Source organism: Symphalangus syndactylus, chromosome 8 (assembly GCF_028878055.3).
Source record: "Symphalangus syndactylus isolate Jambi chromosome 8, NHGRI_mSymSyn1-v2.1_pri, whole genome shotgun sequence".
In the NCBI taxonomy this organism is placed as follows: Eukaryota; Metazoa; Chordata; class Mammalia; order Primates; family Hylobatidae; genus Symphalangus; species Symphalangus syndactylus.
The window spans coordinates 85,650,809-85,674,381 of NC_072430.2; the positions used below are offsets into that span (position 1 = coordinate 85,650,809).

The following is a 23,573-nucleotide window of genomic DNA, read 5'->3' on the forward strand; positions in this document are numbered from 1 at the left end:
TCACTGAATGGTAGGTAGTATGGAATAGGATGACTGAGGCTTAAAGATGCTAAACTACTTCCCCACCAGAAAGAACTGCTGGCGGTGCCAGGACTTGAACTCGTGCATATGTGTGGATTTGCAGCAATCTATACTTTGCAATACACAGGAGGATGAAGCATGTCTCTAGTTCTGTTTTTAAATTTGGCCTAGTTACTGGTGGAGGTGACCAGCTGCTTCACAATTTAATTCTAGTTCTACAAATTTTAGTGCCACACACTTGTGGGTGGACATAGTAGTTCTTCCTCATGCCTTGCTCACTTCTACCACGCATTCCTTCTAGTCTTCTCCTTTTCTACCAGTTCCTTCCATTTTCCTCCCTTGGTTCAGGCAGCAGCTAGTTCAATGTCTATTTTAGGCTTGCAAGAAAGAAAAAAACTGCTTTGCCTTTAGAAAACGTTATGAAATAATCAGGAAAATGTTAAAATTATAGAAGCAAGAGGTTATGCAGAAAAGAAATGAGAAAAGATACGAGTCTAATTATAACTCATTAAACTTTCCTTGGGTAATAGGTGACTGAATTTACAAAGAAAACATGAGAAAGAGTTCTTAATATCAGCTCACATCTGCTTGCATAGGGTCAATCCCATGATTGGTTTTCCAAGAAAATTAGTATTTTATGTTCAGCATAAATTATATACATAGATCCTTGTATGCATATATATATATATATATATATAGAGAGAGAGAGAGAGAGAGAGAGAGAGAAGGATTTTTATTTCCTAAATAAGAACTAAATAATATTACTTAATTTTTAGGCCCCATGAAAATAAAACCTATCTTGCTGTTGGGAGTATGAAGACATTAATGTTGAATGTGTCCTTGTTTAATGCTGGAGATGATGCATATGAAACGACTCTACATGTCAAACTACCCATGGGTCTTTACTTCATTAAGATTTTAGAGCTGGTAAGTACTGTAAACCACAATAGCATGATGCTACTTAGTATTTTACTTAATTTTTAAAGAGTAAATTGTAGAATTCACTTCACTGATTTGTGGTATAAGTCTTAATATTTAGGCTCCTAGTTATTTTCAGACTTCTTCCGTGCCCCTGCTCAGAATGGCAAGTTCTTGGGTCTTAAGTCCAAAGGCATCAGCCTCCTGTTTTCCAGTGCTAGGAGTAGGAGGAAGCTGTTTGGGTGCCTTTACATTCTCACTGCTGTAGCCAGCACACGTCTGATGTTGGAACAGGATCCCCTTGATTGTGGTCCTTGCACAAGTAACATTGATCATCCTTCCTGGACTCCAGAGTTACCGTTCTTTATTTTAAGGTGACACTCAGACAATTAATGGAATTTTCTCTATCCTTTATCAAATTCACTCATCTTTTGTCCAGGGGCCACACCTTCACATCAAGAGTGACCTTTGACCTCTCACGAGTATCTGTTACCTTCTTTCTCTAGTGTTTGCACTACTTGCAAAAGTAACAGTGGAAACTCAGATATTCACGGACTGTATTTTTAAAGCATTTTATACTTACTGCAATTATAGCCTCATTACACCTATTGAGATTATAGCTATTTTGATTAAATACCTTAAACACATTCTCACATACCAGACAGAAGAGGACCATTAAAATATGAACCTTATGGATTCCTTGCCTCATGATTTTTCAAGGAATTCAGACCCTGGATTAAATAGGGAATATATCAAGATGAATGAACGCTACAAGTCCAGAAATTTTTTTTGTGGAGAATCTGTTTGAATACTAGAGTATACATATATATATATACACACATACATACACACACATATATACAGACATATATACATATATACACATATATACATATATACACACATGCACACATTTATATCATATTTCTATTTATCTCAAACATATAAATAGAAAATAGTTTTCCTAGGAAAGCAAATACTTCTGGGATGATATTCTTTTCATTAACCATCCTTAAACATATGTTACAAACTTTTTATTTCCTTCCTGTCCAAAACAGTTGTTTCATTTTTCCCGTTAGGAAGAGAAGCAAATAAACTGCGAAGTCACAGATAACTCTGGCATGGTACAACTTGACTGCAGTATTGGCTATATATATGTAGATCATCTCTCAAGGGTAAGTGTTTCACATTTATGGCTTTTGTTCACTATCATGAATATTTTTCTATTCTTCCCTATCCTTATGTTGCATATAAAATATTATAAATATTTTAGCTTAGGGTAGGTAGCTGAGTGATGAAATAAAACTGGTTCTTGAAATCTTTGAGCTTTGTGTTTATATTCTTGGCAAAGTTTGCTGTTTTAAAGGGGGTGGCATGTTTACATCGAAATGGGCATGTGCATCTGTCAATCAGAATTCTGCTCCCCCTACACACCCTTCCCCAAAACCCCCCACCCCCACCGCAGGTGGTCCTGTCTGCCAGGCATGTTACCTCTGCTATACAAAAAGGTGTTTTTGGCAAGAGTCTTCACTCAAGTTGTGAAAGCATTTCTAATTTTGTCTGGACTTGCCTGTGTTCACATTCAGAGAAGGCTTTGTCTCTGAATGTTACTTGTGGATAATGTGTGTACTTTAAAATTGCCACAAACCCAACAACTTCACTGAATCTTACTGCCAAGGGAGGAGTAGCTGATGCCTTTACAATAGATTCAATTCTACATTCCATAGAACATAAACTTTTAAGAAAAAATTCAGATTATAAAAAATGTACTTAAGATTTTTTTTTAATGGGCTTTCCTGCTCTATGTTTTACAGATAGATACTAGCTTTCTCCTGGATGTGAGCTCACTCAGCAGAGCGGAAGAGGACCTCACTATCACAGTGCATGCTACCTGGTATAACTTATTGTTAATAAAATGAACTAGAAATGTACCCCCATATTTTGAGGGGGGAATTAGGAGAACCATAAAACTGTGTTCCGTTAATTGTAAGAGAAAACTTCTCTTACATGGTGTGCTTTTAAAAAAAACCAAACAACATAGTTAAATGGGAGTTACTGGTAATGTTTTAGCTCTTGAGCTATGTTAAGTATTTATTAGATTAGATTAGAGTGGACATGATGTGTCACGAATCAAACTGTGTATTTGAAATCAAAAACAGAATAAACCGTTTACAAGTAATAACTCTACAAGATTTAAAAGGGAGTGTAATGACTGACATAGATATGTCTCCTAGAGTAAATAGGAAATCATTAATGACTATTTCATGAGTGAAGTTTCAATATATTTTTAAAAATTCAGAGTAAACATCAAGATGGACTTCATTTTACCTAACACAACAATTTGGTCACCTCTCATCCTAAAAATCTCTATAAGTAAAACTGATTATAAAGATACGTTAAGGCAGTACATGACTTGCTATACAGTTTAAAAAATTATATGATTGATGTGCTTTCTTTGGTCATTGAATTAAGTCTTGCAAAAATACTTCTTCAATCTAAAGAGAGTAATAAATTTGTTTCTAAACTACCTATTTATTCTGGTTTTTGTACCACCTAGAACATAAACGTTAAAAAATCTTTTAATCTAATAAATGTAACTATTTGTAAAAAAAAAAAAAAAAAAAAAAAAAAAAAAAAAAAAAAAAAAAAACTCCTCTATCTAGCATTAGAAGCAAATGATAACAGTTTAAATAATGAGAGAAATTTTCTGCCAACCTTGTCCTAAAAAATTTTTACTATCATATCTGCTTTTATCCCCACTCCTCAAAAAGCATTTAAGCAAACCTCTGAGTATATTAGGTATACAGGATATGTAATTAGTTCTCTCTGAAGATTTTTCTGCTTGGTGAATTCTAACAGGGTGTTTTCTATTTGTGTAGTGAAAATGAAGGGGAAATGGACAATCTAAAGCACAGCAGAGTGACTGTAGCAATACCTTTAAAATATGAGGTTAAGCTGACTGTTCATGGGTAAGTAGACATCAAGGCCTCCTTTCAAATTTAGAGCTGATTTACAGTTTCCTTGCTTCTTACATTAATGAAAAAACTGTATTCTAGAATTTTTTTTAAATAAAAAGGATACTCTATCTTTTAATAATTACCTCGTTGTTATAGTCCCTTACTTAGCTGTCTATTATAATAATCCACTCTATAATCAACACTGATACTACATCAAACTAGTACCCAGCTGGAGGAGATTTCCTACTGTGAGAACCCCAATAAGCTAGCAAGGCCACACTGAGCCTTTCAGTTGTGCACTGTGTAATCCTAATCCGGAATTAGGCAGTATGCAGTCTTCATAATCATACTCAATGCCCATGTCAAGTGTGAAGTTCAGAGAAGTGTGAAGTTAGTCAAATCACTATTCTGCAGACCCATATCTACACATGTGGCAAATGGATTGAGATGTGAGAGATCTGGCTGCAAGGTGTCCCTTGTCCACTTTTTATACCCATGGGATCACCGAATTCCTCAACCACAGTATCAGAATTCATTGCTTCCTCGTGATTTTAATGATTGAGTGGATCCTCCTCTCATTCAAGAAGGAGATATTTGGAGAAAGAATAAAAGGGGGCTTACAGAAACCTTCAGTAATTCCACTGGAACTTATTCATGCTGTTAGTCCTTAAAACTACATTTTTATACAGTAGAAGATATGAGTTACAGAACAAATAGACAGATGAGCCTTTCCTGTTGCTCTAAATCTAAACCATCCCGCAGTCATTTTATCCACTTAGAAAGGTGATATACAGTCATGTAAATGTAAAATGTCGGTGTCTGATGGAATTGAGTATCAAGTTTGAGATAAAGCAAATGGATGAAAAAAGGCCATTCACAGGAGAGTAAGACCTAGAGAATCACAAGTAAGCAAATAAAAAGTTCATTGCATGTTTCCTGGTTTTCAGTGTTTATCTTGCCATTCCTCCTGGCTTATGATGAGTGTCTTCCTATTTTTCTCTTATTCACATCTCATTATTTTGAACATGGAATGTTCACCTGTTAAACTGCCTAAATCTATGCTGATTACTTTCCTGTTTCATGAGTTTCTAATTTGGTATTACCTAATATTAGCTGCCAAATGTGAGCACCTTATGGAGTAGAGTTCTCCCTAGAAACATATTTCTTAAAGTTTATTGCAGACAAAAATGTCGAATCACAAGCCTTTAAAAGAGAGTGACAGCCTTGTATTGTAACAAAAAAATTATCATAATAATGTTAGACTTGCTCCCCAGATTTGGGGTTCATTATAAGTAGCCAGCAGGGATCATGAGATTGGAAGAAATAATTCAAACATGGGTAACATAAATTGAGGTATGAGAACCTTAGGAAAAAGCTAAGAAGCTATCCCACATTACATTTGCCAAATTTACATGAATCACGTAAGGGCTGAAAGAGAAGGAATGGTCAGTAGAATGAAAAAGGTGTAGTGTTGCGGAAAGCAAGAAAAGAATATCGGTGAGGACAGATATTGTCATCCAGGTCAGAGCACATGGCTTTTTAATTTTTTTTTTAGACAGAGTCTTGCTCTATTGCCCATGCTGGAGGGCAGTGGTGTGACCTCAGCTCACTGCAACCTCCGCTTCTTGGGTTCAAGCGATTCTCCTGCCTCAGCCTCCTGAGTAGCTGGAACTACAGGCATGCGCCACCACACCCAGCTAATTTTTTTTGTATTTTTAGTAGAGACTGGGTTTCACCATGTTGGCCAGGCTGCCCTCAAACTCCTGACCTCAGGTGATGCGCCCTCCTCGGCCTCCCAAATTGCTGGGATTACAGGCATGAGCCACCGCGCCCGGCCCTAATTTAATTTCTTTTTAAATAAAATGTATATCTGACCACAAAACCAAAAGTATTCCATGGTGACTTGTAAATATGCTATAATCCAGACTATAAAAAAGACTCTTTATAAAACATCATCGAATAAGACAGTTAATTAAATTTGAATTTGTTTCTACCAGGTTTGTAAACCCAACTTCATTTGTGTATGGATCAAATGACGAAAATGAGCCTGAAACATGCATGGTGGAAAAAATGAACTTAACTTTCCATGTAAGAAAAGTTAATTGTGTTGATATTTGTAACAACCTGAAAGGATGTCACTGATGCATTGCTCCAAGGGACATTGTACACCTATGAAGTCCCTCAGCCTCTGTAGACCACGGCTGGCTGGAATGGGGCAGCAGCAGTGGTACTCCTGCCTCTCAGACCCCTGCTGCTTTCCTTCCACTTGTCTTGTCCCTGGTATTCAAGCCCATATCTCCTTACAGCACAGGTGAGAAAGAGCATGCAGGAACAGAGATAATGCCTGAAACGGGCAAAGTTATGGGATGAGCTGAATTTGCTAGAGACACGTACAGAAAACAGGACAGGCTAAGGGAAGGCATCTTTGGGTGCAAATCAGTGAAATTTCTTCTTGGTTCAAACTTATAAAAACCTCAGCACTACAAAGTAAAGGAGGCTCTTACCTCCCAACTCCATTTAAGATCACGTTGGTCAGCCTTTCAAGCCATAAGTTTATGACCTGTGACAAGTGCTTTATCAATTATTAAATAACCTTTTAAAGTAAAGAGTACTATCATAATTCAGAAGTATTAGGAGACTCACGTAAACCTAAGTTTTTAAAAACATTTTCTGCTGTCAAACTGATATTTTTATTGTATCAAAGATGTTGGTGATTAGTAAATATAATTTCCAAAAAAAATTCTTTGAACCAAAAGCACTGTCCAAGAATTCTTATAGAATATATATGTGAGTAAATCTTAGATTAGGTATAATATTTTGTAAGACAGTGCTTTTCAAAATATGTATTAGAATCACTTGGGGTACCTATCCAAAATGCAAATTCCTTGGCTTTGCCCCAGATCTGTGGAAAAAGAATGACCTTGAAATCCTGTTGATTCTATGTATACTCCAATTTTTGTTACACTAGTTGATACTAATGTTGAAAAATTTTAGTTCTCCACTTTGAAGTCCCAAGAAATGCTCTTTAAAACCCAATGGGAGTTTGTGCTTTGATAGACTAAAACAGAAACCAAACTGGACTCTAGAATGTTTATTTATTAATTTACAATTAATAGTTAAAAAGTATTTTCTACTAAATTTATAATGTAGTGACTGGGACTGGAGAAACTTGTGGTATATAGGATTTCCGTGTCTAGCCAACTATGTAGATATTCTTAGAGGTTTAATTGTTGTTAGGCAAACAGAGATGTTTGTGATTTAGATTGATATTTAATGGCATCGAGAAGACCTTGTCTGTAGTATTGGGCACTGCTAGGTATCTGTTGCTGACATTTCCTTCTGCAACTGCCCTGTGCTTTTATGGATTAGCAATTACCACCTGTTCCCAATTTGGAGACACTTTCTTCATCTATGTCACATGCATTCATAAAATGACTGCAGGTCTGCAAGTCATCTTTTTTAATCGAGGTATTGGGATGCATCTTTCTGACTTAACTGTATTGGTTTTATAGTTAAGCTGCCAGTTCAGTAAGCTATATTTTGGCCCCACTTCCCTTTTCAGGAATCTTCAGTCCCCAAATTTATCATCCTCTTATGCACTTTTTGACAAGTATTGTTAAAAACCTTTTGTGCTTTCTCAAAACCCAACAACATACTTTTATTTTCTGAATGCATCAGCATATAGATCCTGAATAAAAATACATTTTTATTCACTTTCTCCTGCTGATTATCCTCTTAGCACAGAGTGCTTTTGCGATAACATCGTAGGATTTAGAATTACAATACCTGAGTTTTGGTCATAACTCTTCTCATTCTTTAACTTTTGTCTTGGGAACACTAAGAACACCTGTTAGCATTTCCCTTAGCTGGTGAATACCAAAATGTTGGCCTACCTCATGAGAACCAAATGATATTTTTAAAACATGTAATGTAACATACAAATATGTATTGTTTATGTCTCCTAAGACTGTTTCTCCAATAAACCATCAGCCTGTACTTTTTGTTTTCAACAATACCAAAACTAGGTTAGAAATAATGACTCATTTGAAATTATTAGCAAACTTTAAACATTCTGACTATGGATATCCTGTCTCCCTTTGTTATGCAGCTGCCAACTATAAGCCTCCACCACTATAAATGTTGCATGGAATATGGGATCACCTAAAAGCTAACTGATATCTGTACTTACATTTATAGAAAACATTTAATTTGTTAAAAAAAAATTTTCCTTCTTATCAGGTTATCAACACTGGCAATAGCATGGCTCCCAATGTTAGTGTGGAAATAATGGTACCAAATTCTTTTAGCCCCAAAACTGATAAGCTGTTCAACATTTTGGATGTCCAGGTAAAAATGTATTTCTTCCACTTAACCTTTATTGTGTGTCTTAAATACTAAAATAAATGCAAACCAATCCTTTATTCAAGTAATGATGCGAAAATGGGTAATTGTTATCTTACTTCAGTCACACTCTATGAATTCACCATGCATTTATTGAGTTATGCTTTGAATATTATATATTTCTTTAGAACTGTAGTTACAGTGCAACTTTTACATTTGATTTAAATAACAACAGAACTATATTCTACCATCTCCATTGAATAATTATTTTAAGATACGTGTTTGTGTGATACAGACCTATACAGGTAAGTTGATTGGTAGAATTCTTCATAAAACTTGAAACTACTGTGCAAATATGAGGATTATAGCCTTTTTTTTTTTTAAGGAAGCACTATTCAAACCACTTCTTAAGAACCAATATTCTTGCATTGATGGTTCCATAAGAATTGTTTTGAGCTTAACAGGTTGAAGACAGAAGTCAACAAATCTACTAAATAGGTTTGAGGTCTGATTTTTTAAAATCCTAGTTAAATTCCAGATTTAGAGAGAAGAATACGGTGTTACATTGTTTCGTCTATAAAGGCAAAGAAATATTTAATATCATGCTAATGTTCCAATATCATTTTTCACATTTCTGCAAGGTTAAGGCCATTTTATCAGCTTAGAACCTATATCCAACCTTCTGTAATTCGGCTGGATTTTTGTGTTTCTGCCACAGACATTTAATCACTCCCAAATCTGTCAAAAAAATTTCTACAATTTCAGAGGTACTTGATATATTTTAGCAAAGATAAGCTACTGGAACTTTTAAAACCTTTTGCTGTTTTTTCCAATGTTGAAAGATAAGATTTCTCTTGCTTTCTATCTTCATAGACTACTACTGGAGAATGCCACTTTGAAAATTATCAAAGAGTGTGTGCATTAGAGCAGCAAAAGAGTGCAATGGAAACTTTGAAAGGCATAGTCCAGTTCTTGTCCAAGACTGATAAGAGGCTATTGGTAAGTTTCAGTTTTTCAGGTTGTAGTTCCTGCTTTCCAACAGAGAAGTGAGACACTTAAAATCAAGTCAATGGGTTTGAGCTGTCACTTCAATGATAAGAGAGAAGACAAATTAGGTAGTATTCTTGCATGGAAGGAACAAGCATGGTTGGAGAGTTGAGATAGACCCAGGGTCTATCCCATATATAAATGTGTTGGCCAGGTGTGGTGGCTCATGCCTGTAATCCCAGCACTTTGGGAGGCCGAGGTGGGCGGATCACAAGGTCAGGGGTTCGAGACCAGCCTGGCCAACAGAGTGAAACCCCGTCTCTACTAAAAATACAAAAATTAGCCAGGCGTGGTGGCAGGTGCCTGTAGTCCCAGCTACTCGGGAGGCTGAGGCAGGAGAATTGCTTGAATCCAGGAGGTGGAGGTTGCAGTGAGCCAAGATCATGCCACTGCACTCCAGCCTGGGTGACAGAGCAAGACTCCATCTCAAAAAGAAAAAAAAAAAAAAATGTTATACAGTTTCATTTTTTTATCTAACAAATGCCCACTATTTGCCAATGACATTGTTCCAGACCCTTCAGGACACCAAGAGGTTGTCTTCACCTGGGCAGCCTCTGTGGCATGGGTTAATTTTCATTCTTTTCAGCTTAGTGAATGTATGAAAAGAAACTGGAGAAGCAGTCATCACCTTGAAATGATCCATGTTTTACAACAAACATAGAATACGTAACTTAGCAAGACTCTGATTAGGAACGTTTTTGTAAAAATTCTGTCCCAGAAGATTATGTTAATACAAATAATAAGAACATATGCTCCAGTTTAAATACTTTATTATAATTTAGAAAATAAACATTCATGTCTTGTTTAAAGGTAATTTAAATGCCACTATGGAAAGCAGATGTTTAATTTCATATTTATGGAAAGATGATTTTCAAAATGCCATTAGAGTATATATTAAATTCTATATAAAATATTTTAAAAATATTTTTAAAATATTTTCCAACGTTGAAAATTTTAATGTAGCACTTTAATATTCCCTTCAAGTACTGCATAAAAGCTGATCCACATTGTTTAAACTTCCTATGTAATTTTGGGAAAATGGAAAGTGGAAAAGAAGCCAGTGTTCATATCCAGTTGGAAGGCCGGCCATCCATTTTAGAAATGGTAAGTCTAAAACATTGACAACTTGGTGGCTAAGTTTACATAAAATGTATAAATTCAGTCATATAGGCAGGATAGTATGAAGGCATTCAACAAATTAAAGTTTAAATGAAATTTTGGAGTAAAACTCTAAAACTGTATTTCTATCACTTCAACTATCTACATTGACTAAGTGAAATGGCTTTAGAAATTAACAGGTAATAAAGGCTAAAATAGGCCAGGCACAGTGGCTCATGCCTGTAATCCCAGCACTTTGGGAGGCCAAGGCAGGAAGATCACTTGAGGCCAGGAGTTTGAGACCAGTTGTATTCCTAGGTAGATGTCTGGTGTTATTTCTGAGGTCTCTGTTCTGTTCCATTGGCCTGTGTATCTGTTTTGGTTAGCCTTGTAATTATAGTTTGAAGTCGGGTAGCCTGATGCCTCCAGCTTTCCTTTTTGCTTAGGATTGTCTTGACTATATGGGCTCTTTTATGGTTCCATATGAAATTTAAAGTAGTTTTTTCTAATTTTGCAAAGAAAGTCAATGGTAGCTTGATGGGAGTAGCCTTGAATCTATAAATTACTTTGGGCAGTATGGCCATTTTCACAATATTGATTCTTCCTATCCATGAGCATAGAATATTTTTTTCCATTTGTTTGTGTCCTCTTATTTCCTTGAGCAGTGGTTTGTAGTGCTCCTTGAAGAGGTCCTTCACATCCCTTGTAAGTTGGATTCCTAGGTATTTTATTCTCTTTGTAGTGATTCACTCATGATTTGGCTCTCTGCTTGTCTATTGTTGTATAGGAATGCTTGTGATTTTTGCACATTGATTTTTGTATCCTGAGACTTTGCTGAAGTTGCTTATAAGCTTAAGGAGTTTTGGGGCTGAGACCATGGAGTTTTCTAAATATACAATCATGTCACCTGCAAACAATTTGACTTCCTCTCTTCCTATTTGAATACCCTTTGTTGCTTTCTCTTGCCTGATTGCCATGGCCAGAACTTCCAATACTACGTTGAATAGGAATGGTGTGAAGGCATCCTTGTCTTGTGCCGGTTTTCAAAGGGAGTGCTTCCAGTTTTTGCCCATTCAGTATGATATTGGCTGTGGGTCTATCATAAATAGCTCTTATTGAGATATGTTCCATCAACACCTAGTTTATTGAGAGTTTTTGGCATGAAGGGATTTTTATTGAAGGCCTTTTATTTTAAAAATATAGCTCAGAAGAAAAACTAAGGCTTTCATAAAATCAAATAAAAACATCAAAATTCATCAACAAAAACATATTTAAATTTTAAAAATAAATATATCTTGGACTTCTTCCTACAAAGGAGCATGTATATTTATGAGGAGTAGTTTGAGATGAAACTAGTTTTATGTGGAGTTCTGTTTTTCAGTTTTCTCATCTGTTCAATATGGATAAATGAGATGATTTTTATAAGCACTTAGTTCATAGAACATAGGAAGCCAAAGGAAATGGCAGCTGTTATGTTCAAGTGGAATTTTTGAAATTGCCAAACAGTGCTTAAGAGGAAGATACACTAGACAGGCAAAGAAGAAATATCCATTTTAGTTTCAACTGTGCTAAAAGCAAAGTCATTGAACCATCAGCAAGTCATTTAACCTTTTGCAGTTTGCCTTCTCTTTTTCTCTAGGTCTAGGTTTCCCATCAGTAGCCATAATTTGCATTTTGAACCAGATAATTTTGTTTTGGGGGGCTGTCCTGTGCATTGTAGGATATTTAGTATCATCCTCAGCCTGTATACACTCACTGCTGGTAGTACTACCTCCCACGTTCTGACACTTGACAGTGTCTTTAGACATTCCTGACTGTCCCTTAGGTGATAAAACCCTCCCTGCTGAGAACCACTGCTCTAGATCTATATGAAGCTTGTCATTTTCAGCTCTAAAATGTTAAATAACATTTACACAGTAGTTTTAAAGGTCATATCCCTCTTTAAATATATTCTCATCTCCCTCAGCAAATGCACACATGAAAACATCTCCTAAAGATTCTTAGAATTTATAAAGCCCATCTACAGGTCCCCAAGCTTCATGGATTCTGCGTTATAAAATCCCTGCTTTAGACAGTAAAGTTCTGAGTTCATCCACTGATTTTATATCATTTATTTAATTTAGAAAGAAAGAAAAAGCCCAAATAAGATAGATTCAATATACGGTGGTGGGGTGGAGAACACTGGTAAATGGTAACTTACCTCTTTCTGTAGTCTAATATTTAAATCAAGTTATTTGCAAGGTAGCTATGTTTAATCAAAGGATTTCAATAAAATGATACTACATAAATTAATACCAAGACCACACTTTGGGAACCAAAGGAAGCACTGCAGTTAATTTTAAGTGGTGAAATAAATTGGGGAAGGTAAATTGTGAAAACCTCTAGCTAGAAGGTAAAGATCCTGATAAATTATGTCTTTATGAAATAAACCAGGCTATGGTGATCTTTCTTTTATTAAACAGGATGAGACTTCAGCACTCAAGTTTGAAATAAGAGCAACAGGTTTTCCAGAGCCAAATCCAAGAGTTATTGAACTAAACAAGGATGAGAATGTTGCACATGTAAGATTACCCTGTTAACTGCTACATTAAAATTATAGGAAAACACATTTCAAGGGTGTCTATAATTACTTCCTTTTGAGTAACTGAGTTGGGAAAGTAGAGTGTGACCAGCTTATGGAGGGCCCCCAATACTTGAAATACTTGATTGAGAGTTGGCATTTTCCACAACTGGCAGGAGGGAACAATACAGCAGTTCTTTGAGAGAGGTGAATTGGGCAGCAGTGAGAATTGAATAGATTGGAGGAAAAGTCATGGATACAGCCCATTATACTCACTGTTTCTGCTAAACAGTTACCAGTGTTTCCTGCAATTATATTAGAACCAGCAAGAAAATGGGGTGGGTAGTTCTAAATACTACCGGAGATTATGGCAGGGCTTTAAAGGAAATATAAGCAACTTTTTAAACTGATTTTTTTTTTTTTTTTTTTGGTTTTTGAGTTTTATTTTTCTTAATTCACATAGGTTCTACTGGAAGGACTACATCATCAAAGACCCAAACGTTATTTCACCATAGTGATTATTTCAAGTAGCTTGCTACTTGGACTTATTGTACTTCTGTTGATCTCATATGTTATGTGGAAGGTAAGCATTTATTAATTACCAACATTAAACTACTAAAAAATGACATTTTCTCAAAGCCAATTTGACTTCCAAGTTATTAGATTTAAATATTTCACTATTTTAATGTTAACTTTTTATGTTGCTCAGTACTGATCTCACATTTCTCTTCAAAACCAAAGTCTTTCTAGAAAAATATGCCTTAATTTGTTTTGAAAGACGTTCCTTTTAAAAAACCATCTGGAAAAGATTGCAGATTACACTGAATGTCAATTTTGGAGAGAATGTGGTGTGTATCACTGAGAATTTCTGCATTAAAAACACAAATGTTTCTTTAACCCAGTATGTCCCCACTAATTTTTACTGATTATCTGTTAAACCTTTATGATTGATGTTACAAGGAATGCAGTTTAAGAAATATTGGTCTTAACTGCTTAGATATTAGAAATGAGTATAGTAGATAAAGTGTTCATAACTATACACTAGTGATTATGTAATGCTATTTTCAGGCCGGCTTCTTTAAAAGACAATACAAATCTATCCTACAAGAAGAAAACAGAAGAGACAGTTGGAGTTATATCAACAGTAAAAGCAATGATGATTAAGGACTTCTTTCAAATTGAGAGAATGGAAAACAGACTCAGGTTGTAGTAAAGAAATTTAAGAGACACTGTTTACAAGAAAAAATGAATTTTGTTCGGACTTCTTTTACTCATGATCTTGTGACATATTATGTCTTCATGCAAGGGGAAAATCTCAGCAATGATTACTCTTTGAGATAGAAGAACTGCAAAGGTAATAATACAGCCAAAGATAATCTCTCAGCTTTTAAATGGGTAGAGAAACACTAAAGCATTCAATTTATTCAAGAAAAGTAAACCCTTGAAGATATCTTGAAATGAAAGTATAACTGAGTTAAATCATACTGGAGAAGTCTTAGACTTGAAATACTACTTACCATATGTGCTTGCCTCGGTAAAATGAACCCCACTGGGTGGGCAGAGGTTCATTTCAAATACATCTTTGATACTTGTTCAAAATATGTTCTTTAAAAATAGAGAGCTGTTCCCAAATTTTCTAATGAGTAGAAGTGGACCATTATCACTTTAAAGCCCTTTATTTATAATACATTTCCTATGGGCTTTGTTCTAACAGCCATTTTTTTTTTTCAGCAGACTATGAATATTATAGGCCTAATTGGCAAACTTCAGACTGAACATATACACTGGTTTGAGCTTAGTGAAATGACTTCCGGATAATTATTTTTTTATACAGCTATGGATTTCCCCATCTTTCTGTATATACACGTGTTTTTATGTAGGTATACATTTACCATTCTTCCTATTCTTCCTATAACATACCTTTATCAAGCATACCCAGGAGTAAATAGTTAAGAACCATCTTCAAATCTTTAGTTATAAAATATTCGAATTTATATTCTGAAACAAAGGATTGTGAGTGTTGCACTTTACCTGATATACACTGATTTAAAAAATACAGAAACCATACCTCACTAATAACTTTAAAATCAAAGCTGTGCAAAGACTAGGGGGCCTATACTTCATAGGTATTATGTACTATGTAAAATATTGACTGACTATCACACAAATATTTGCTTGGATGTAATTCTTTGTTACTCTTTACAAATATAAGTGTTCCCTTACATGGAAATGAAGAAACAAAATTCAAAAGTTTAGCTGAACGATATTGATTCAATTTGTGTACAGTGAATATAAATGAGACATCAAAATTTTCATGAAATGTTAAGTGACAGGTAAAATATTTTTATAGTTCATACTATATGAGGTTCTATTTTAAATGACTTACTGGATTTTAAATAATTTCTTTAAATACAATCATTTTTGTAATATTTATTTTATGCTTATGATCTAGATAATTGCAGAATATAATTTTATCTGACTCTGTCTTCATAATTTGAACATGTTATAGGAAGTGATCAAATTGGAAGGCAATTTGTAGAAGGCAATTTGGAAAAACAATTCTGGAAAAGATTTCTTTATATGAAGTCCCTGCCACTAGCCAGCCATCCTAACTGATGAAAGTTATCTGTTCACAGGCCTGCAGTGATGGTGAGGAATGTTATGAGATTTGTGAAGGCATTTGAGTAGTGAAACGCAAGCACAAAACCTCCTGAACCCAGAGTGTGTATACAAGGAATAAACTTTATGACATTTATGTGTTTTTAAAAAAAACTTTGTATCAATCATTATAAACAGGCTAGTTGTTCTTTCAGGAGAACATCTAGGATCATAGATGAAAAAATCAAGCCCCGATTTAAAACTGTCTTCTCCAGGATGGTCTCTAAGGAAATTTAAATTTGGTTCTTTCCCACTCAGAAACAACTATATATTTCAGGTGAAAGCAGAGTACTATGATTGTCCAACACAGGCCTCTCAGATACTTACATATTGGGCTAGATTTTGCCCAGTTCAAAATAGTATTTGTTATCAACTTTGTTACTTGTATGATGAATTTTAAAACCCTACCACTTTAAGAAGACAGGAATGGGTTATTCTTTTTTGGCAGGTAGTCTATATAACTATGTGATTTTGAAATTTAACCGCTCTGGATTAGGGAGCGGTAAATCAACGCAGACTTACGAAATCTGTATTATGTTTGTAACAGAATATAGGAAATTTAACATAATTGATAAGCTCAAATCCTGAAAAATGAAAGAATCCAAATTACGGAATTATCTAGGTTAAAGGAATTATCTAGGTTAAATATTGATGTATTATGATGGGTGCAAAGTTTTTTGTGTGTCCAATAAACACATTGTAAAAAACCAGAATTTGAATTGATATTTCATCTTGACTTTTAAAGCCCTAGAAGCTAATTGTTAGTAACATCAACAATAGCAATTTCTATTAGGATATCTGTTTGGCCACACAGCAGGAGGTTAGAGCAATGGAGCATTACTGAGTTCCTCCCCCTGTCAGATCAGCAGCAGCATTAGATTCTCACAGAAGTGTGAACCGTATAGTGAACTGGTATGTGAGGGATCTAGAGTGCCATGTTCCTTAAGAGAATCTAATGCCTCATGATCTGAGGTGGAACAGTTCATCCTGAAACCATTCCCCCATCCAGGGAAAAATTGTCTTCCATGAAACTGGTCCCAAAAAGGGTGGGGACCACAGGTTTAAAGCATGGCCATATTTCTTTATATTAAAATTCTAGTTTGTACATTTCTTTTAGAAACAATTGCATGTTACTTTGGAATCATTTCTTCCATGCTTCCTCCATAAAGACTGATAAGTCTTGGATGCAATCTGTAAAGAAAATACATTATTTTATCAACTTATTTTGTTATTTTTCACACATACACCTAATAAGTATGGTACACAATGCCAAATACAAATTGATAACAAACATAGCATTCACAACAGAGCTGTAATCTAGAAAACTGAGAAGGTCTGATAAATCATCAACAACAGTAATTACTCTAAAGCCTCCTTAACTGACTTCCTTGATTGTCCAATGCTCTCCATGGCCTCTGTAAAACAGTCAGTCATGCCTCTAGAACACCCATGTCTAGTGGGCACCCCTGCATGCTTCTTCTAACCACTGAGTGTCACAATGCCTACCAAGGATGCGTTTGCAGGTTCCTAAACCTGTTTATACCAGTTGCTATGTAAAATTGTTCCCAAGGGAAGTTGAATGCTTTGTAAAGGCCTAATAAAAGCAAATTGCTGAACAAAACGTGTTACAGTAATTATGAGTGAGAGGAAACTAAGATGGAAGGATAAAAATCTAACACTTTACTACTCAGATGGCTCCACTAAAAGGTTTAAGATCTTGATCCATTTTTAAAAATCCAAAATGGAAGTTCATTATCTGTAGTTTATGCACAACAATAAATTAGAAAGCCAATGTAGACACGCATAACCAAAGAAAATGCCTTGGCTCTACATAACAGTTGAATAAATGTAAAGTTACTTTTTATTTATTGAAATTTGTGCATGTCTCTATGCTTCCCTGATTTACTGATTTTTTAAAAACTAACCAACTGCCTGCTTTGATAGTTCAGAGAGCTTTCATTGTACCATTAGATTTATGTTTACTGGTTGACATATAAAGCAGTGAAACAGACTTACCTAATATGGACCTCTGATGCAACCTCCATTAAATCACCATCTACATTCCAAGGGAAACAATTTTCTGAAGCAGTTTCATCCTCCACCTCCTCCTCTGGATTATAGCCACCAGTATTATTCCTTGGATGAACTTTTACTTCCTCAACAGTGTAAGTCTCAACAAATGGAAAACTGAACTAAAAATAATACAAATAATCATTATACTTGGTTTATCTCTAGCTACTAACACAAATCAAATTCACTGTGCTCTCTCTCACAAGTAAATATCAACATGTATGCTGACATTTTAATAGCTTTGAGACTATGAACAGGAATCTCCAATTCTTTTTGGAAGAAGGAATCTCTTATCCAAAGCCTTTTGGGTTCTTTTAGATCTAGCACCTAGAAATCTTTTTTGGAAGAAGGAATCTCTTATCCGAAGCATTTTGGGTTTAGATCTAGCACCTAGAAATCTTGTTTTATGACAAATAGTACATATCTGTGAGAAGTTGCATACAACAGTGATACTGTAGATTTTTCAATTAAAGATAATCTTTAATACTGGCCTATAGATACAGAAGACATATAATCCATTGAGTTTATCAACTTGTCAATTAGTTTAGCTGACATAAAGCAAACTAGTACAAGTTTCACACTTGGAATTTAATTTGGAAGAACACAAGTCTAAACTTCTGAAGATAAAATGGGATGTATGTCTTCTTTTAAAAGAGAAAGCCAATCAAATATGGATTTTAACAGGTGTTTGCCTGCCCCATTCCCACTTTAACAATGGACACAAGCTGCAAGATCACTGTTTACTTACCACTATAGAATGGTGCAACGTAAACTTCAACTTGTGTTTTTTCTTGTTTGCCTAAGGAAACTATACTGAAAAAGCACTATGTATTTTCTGAAATAATTAATATAGCCAAATAACTTGAGCAGAAATGTATAACTACTCATTTCAGTTTTCAGAAAAATGACATGAGATACATTCCTAATTAAACATCATCTACATAGTTTTTCCCCTTTTCCACATGTAAACCTCAATGAAGCATAGTTTCAAAAGTTGACAGAAAACTAATATTTTCCCCAACACCCATATTTTACATATGTAGATACCAAGGTCCAGCCGACTTTCCAGTTTATACTGTAAACACAGTTAAACAGTAGATGATATGATGGCATCAGCTGTTGTGACTGAGGTACAGAATTAGAGGGCCCCAAGCAAAACTGTTTGACAGTAACTGCATTAGACCTCCTACCTCGGGTATAAAGCCTTGGCTACACGCCTCATCTTTGTAGAATTATCTACATAATCATTCATGTTAGTTGATAATTCATTTAAAACATACAACTGCCTGTTATGGGCTAAATTATATTTCCCTCCCCTACCCCAACTATGTTCAAGTCCTAACCCCTGGTACCTGTGAATGTCCCCTGTTTAGAAGTACGGTCTTTGCAGGTAGAATTAAGATGAAGTCATTAGGATGGGCCCTAATCCAATATGACTGATGTCCTTATGAGAGAAGAATGCCAAGGATGGTAGAGTCAGAGACTGGAGTGATGCAGCTGTAAGCCAAGGAATGCCAAGAATTGACAGCCACCACCAGTAAGTCTATTATCTTAAATCAGCAGTTGTCATGTGCACACCTCACAAAAGGAAGATACAGCCATCCTTCAAATGCTTTAACTGTGAAGCCACAGACACTGTTAAGTGGGACTTTAGGGAACCAAGAGCTTAGTATCCTGTGTGAGGGTATGTTTGGGGCATGGGGAGGAGAAGTAAACAGTTACAATTTTGATACAGAGAAGTGCCATGATGGTGCAAGCATGGAGTTCAATGGAGGAAACAAGAGGAGGCAAACAGGCTACAGATGTTGGGAAAGCTTCCCATTTGAATTGAGCCTTAAAGAACATAGAAGATTTAGCCTGGAGAAGAAAGTCTGGAGAGAGGAAGCATTTACAAAACTAGAGGCAAACAATGGTCAAGCAACTACACAGAATTCAGTGTGACTCCTAGGTGCTCAGTCATGCCCCTTGGCCCTCAAATTCCTGTATTGAAATCCTCGCCCTGTATACCTCAGAACATAACTGTATTTGGAGATTAGATCTTTAAAGAGATGATTAAGCTAAAATGATGTCTTTAGGCCCTCATCCAATATGGTGTCCTTATAAGAAGAGGAACTTTGGACATAGGAAAAGGCATCGGGGATGAACAGAGGAAAGACCACTCACTTGTGGGTGCTGTGAGAAAGCAGCCATGTGCCAGCCAGAGAGAGAAGACTCAGGACAAACCAAACCTGCTGACATCGTCTTGCAGCTCTAGCCTCCAGAACCATGAAAGAAATACATTTCTGTTTGTTTAAGCCATCTTTTCTGTGGTATTTGTTATGGCAACCTTAGCCAATGAATAAAATGCCAAAACACTGGGAATGTGGTGGAGGGTGGTAATAAGAGGTGGGGTTGCAACACAGGCAGAGACCTGGATACAAAGGCCACGTGTTCCAGACTGAGGAAATTCCATATTATTCTGACAACAAGAGAAAGGCACTGAATAATTAAGCACGAGAGAAATACAATGTGTGTCTTAGAAAAAAGTTTCTCTAAAAAGAGGTATGGAAGACAAGACCAGAGAACCTGAAGGCCAAAAGGAGGCTACTGTAAGCAAGAAAGGATTAAAGTTTGAATTAAGGTTAGGGAGAAATTTTTTTTTTTTTTTTTTTTTTTTTTTTGAGACAGAGTCTCGCTCTGTCACCCAGGCTGGAGTGCAGTGGCGCGATCTCGGCTCACTGCAAGCTCCGCCTCCCAGGTTCATGCCATTCTCCTGCCTCAGCCTCTCCGAGTAGCTGGGACTACAGGCACCCGCCACCACGCCCCCGCTAATTTTTTGTATTTTTAGTAGAGACGGGGTTTCACCGTGGTCTCGATCTCCTGACCTCGTGATCCGCCCGCCTCGGCCTCCCAAAGTGCTGGGATTACAAGCGTGAGCCACCGCGCCCGGCCGAGGGAGAAATTTTAGAAACATTTAAGAGGAGACCAACAGAACAAGTTAGGGGACTGGTAGTGAGGAATGAGGAAGAAGGAACAGTTCAGGGTAACCTGGATGGATAGAAAGTGGTGCCATTGACCCGCACAGAGCAACGCAGAAGGAACAACTTTAGGGGAAAAGATACGGTTAGCTGTAGACATGTTGGCCTCCAGATGCCGATGAGTTTCAGAACCTCTTCAGCATACAAGAAGACAGAGGTCCTGCAGATAAGACGAGATGACAGAATGCTTGGGAGTACATGATGCTCAGATAGTTCAAAAGTGAGGGGCAATGAGGCCGTCCAGGAGACGGCATCCTGAGAAGATGAGAGGGCTGCAAAGAAATCCCGGGGGAAGCACTCACATTTAAGGTTTTAAACTCCCTACCAAAAATGGTCACAATGAAAGAGAAAAGTGTAGACAGTGAGGAGGGGGGAAAAGCAATAGGATGGAGCTGCAAGGACTTTGAAGGGTAGTGTTCAGCCTCTATCTAATTTACACAGAGATGGGGAAAGAACAGGATCCACTCCGCACATGGTGGTTTCAACCTGTTTTACAGTGTTATACAGTAACATTCGCTTATTCAACCTGGTAAACATGGTTCAGAGAAGCAGATGTTACTCTCCTTAAACTGAATTGCCACATTTTCCTTCCTGAATACCAGCACTGCTACGAATTATGCAGTAGACATGATTTTTACATAGATCTGATTTTCATAATCTTACAAAATTTATATAAATTCACATTTTTAATGTCACCATGAAGGAAAGAGCCTAAATACACACACCTGTGTGGATAATTAACAAATCAAATTAACATTGCTTGAAAGCAGTCACCCTGAGAATCAATCTAATTATTCTTACTATATACACTATGCAAAATATTTTAGAATTCTTTGCAAAAAAAAAAAAAAAAACAATAGCATGGATTTTAATTTTTGAAAGTTGATAAATCAGAGTTAAGGCCAGTGAATCACACACAGGCAACTGTTTCTTGTGTCAAAAGCAAGATATGCCTCATAGAGTACATGAGAAAATATGATAAATCCTGCATAATATTATCTCTTTTAGAAAACATCCTCCTATCAATACAGATTTTTATTATTTTCTGTATGTCTGTCTTTATGTGTAAGGTAACCATTGCTTTTAAAATCAGAAGAAAGGTATATTGATTAAAAAAATGAAGAAGAAGAATGTTTACAAAAATTGCCTGGGAGACTTGCCCCATAGGCAATTTCAAAAGAGACCTTCCATAAACAATTTGTGCAACATACACCTCCCCGAAATAAATACAGAACTTCTCAGGGGTACATTAATAGGTTAATACTATTTAAGTTCTCAAATAGAGGTACATGAATGAGGTTAATACTTACTTTACTTCTCATTTATTTAATAAAAAAGGATTCGGAAAAAATTCTACCAAGGTAATGATACTAATCTTGAGGAACATGGAATTTTGAGTGCTTTAAATCATTTTCTTGTTTCTATTTTCTGACTTAAAAACAGCAATGAATATATAGTGCTTTGGGTTTTTTAAAAATTGGTTTTAATGTTTAGAAATTTATTAAAATGTGAAAAGGCATATATTCCTTTGGAAATCAATAAATCTCCATATTCCACCCAAACATATACATAAAGGTTTTATGTAGGCTCACAACCTACATTATGCCTGCTCATCTACTTTGACATATAAAGAAAGTGGGACTGTAACTAATTTTTTATGATTTAAGTTCCTAAGCAGCCCAGTTAGTTGTTCAATACATGAGGATCAAATAATGTTATAGACAGAAGATCAAACTTCATGAAGATGGCCTAAGAAAGTTTGAAAATATAATAAGGCAAAAATGGAGAGACTTGCTATGGCTAAGGTACATAAGCAAGGTTCAGCTGCCAGTCATTGGCTGGGTTTACTCTCCTCCTCCTCCCGTCTGTTCTCTCCCAACTATATCCAAGCACCATTTTATACCTTTAAGAATGTGTGGGCCGGGCGTGGTGGCTCACGCCTGTAATCCCAGCACTTTGGGAGGCCAAGGTGGACACATCACGAGGTCAGGAGTTTCGAGACCAGCCTGACCAACATGGTGAAACCCCGTCTCTACCACAAATATAAAACTTAGCTGGGCGTGGTGGTGTGGGCCTGTAATCCCACCTACTTGGGAGGCTGAGGCAGGAGAATCACTTGAACGTAGGCAGAGGTTGCAGTGAGCAGAGATTACGCCACTGCACTCCAGCCTGGGTGACACAGCAAGGCTCTAACTAAAAAAAAAAAAAAACAAAACAAAAAAAAAATGTGAAACTATAGGGTTTTACAACCATACCTATGTACTTCAAAGACTCACAATTTCAGAAATTCACATATTTCAAGGATCATTTTCCTAATAATCAGGTAAAAATAGCTGCCAAAATAATATGGCTTGTAACAGTTACTGTTTCTCTTTAAAGCAAATCACTTATGTGGAAATATATATCTTCACATATTCTCATTTTTAATATTTGTATAAAAGTGTCATATTTTTAAATACATATCTACAGATCTATTTCAATCAATGAGCATAGGCAGATATGCAAACAAATGTCAGGAAGATCTAAAGATCATAACTTTAGAAAGTCTGCTGCCATAATATCAAGAAGGCTAAACTCTCAAATTTCATTTCTTTTCATTCTGAAGAACAGCCTGAGTATGTAATTTTATCCTTCATTTATTTCACATTGCAATATAACACTACATTTCCTATTTTATCTTTGTGGTTACATATACATAACCACTAATTCATCATTCAAAAAAGGCCAATCTATATTAATCCTGGTGGATGCTTTTCAAAATTTGGATGAAACAGATTGGAAAAAAAAAAAAGATTAATATATTCAGAAGAAAATAAAACCTTCTTATGAGGCAGGACTCGATGTCAATTCTTGTAGCATCTTTTTCTACATGATTAATAGCTTTGG

General features: G+C 35.9%; 2 protein-coding genes across 8 annotated transcripts in view; one reads left to right on the forward strand and one right to left on the reverse strand.

Moving 5' to 3' along the window:
- ITGA4 (integrin subunit alpha 4) overlaps positions 1–16,310 on the forward strand; it is a 434,521-nt gene extending 418,211 nt beyond the window's left edge. The window contains exons 20-31 of one of the 2 annotated variants that reach the window (XR_010122378.1): positions 798–948; positions 2,019–2,114; positions 2,754–2,833; positions 3,819–3,908; positions 5,894–5,984; positions 8,136–8,243; positions 9,111–9,236; positions 10,269–10,388; positions 12,845–12,943; positions 13,406–13,525; positions 14,011–14,296; positions 15,579–16,310. Coding sequence is in view for 1 of the 2 variants with exons in the window: in XM_055289905.2 (XP_055145880.2) it covers positions 798–948; positions 2,019–2,114; positions 2,754–2,833; positions 3,819–3,908; positions 5,894–5,984; positions 8,136–8,243; positions 9,111–9,236; positions 10,269–10,388; positions 12,845–12,943; positions 13,406–13,525; positions 14,011–14,106 (1,177 nt within the window). In the remaining variant the exon portion in view is untranslated. Of the gene's footprint in view, positions 1–797; positions 949–2,018; positions 2,115–2,753; positions 2,834–3,818; positions 3,909–5,893; positions 5,985–8,135; positions 8,244–9,110; positions 9,237–10,268; positions 10,389–12,844; positions 12,944–13,405; positions 13,526–14,010 lie in introns of both variants that reach the window. The other variant, XM_055289905.2, reaches the window with a different exon arrangement.
- Positions 14,557–23,573, reverse strand: part of CERKL (ceramide kinase like) — a 131,361-nt gene continuing 122,344 nt past the window's right edge. For all 6 annotated transcript variants that reach the window (XM_055289909.2, XM_055289911.2, XM_055289907.2 and 3 more), the window contains 2 exons: positions 17,617–17,792; positions 14,557–16,791 (listed from right to left, as the gene is read on the reverse strand). In XM_055289909.2, coding sequence (XP_055145884.1) covers positions 16,731–16,791; positions 17,617–17,792 — 237 coding nt within the window. In that variant the 3' untranslated portion in view covers positions 14,557–16,730. The remainder of the gene's footprint in view (positions 16,792–17,616; positions 17,793–23,573) is intronic.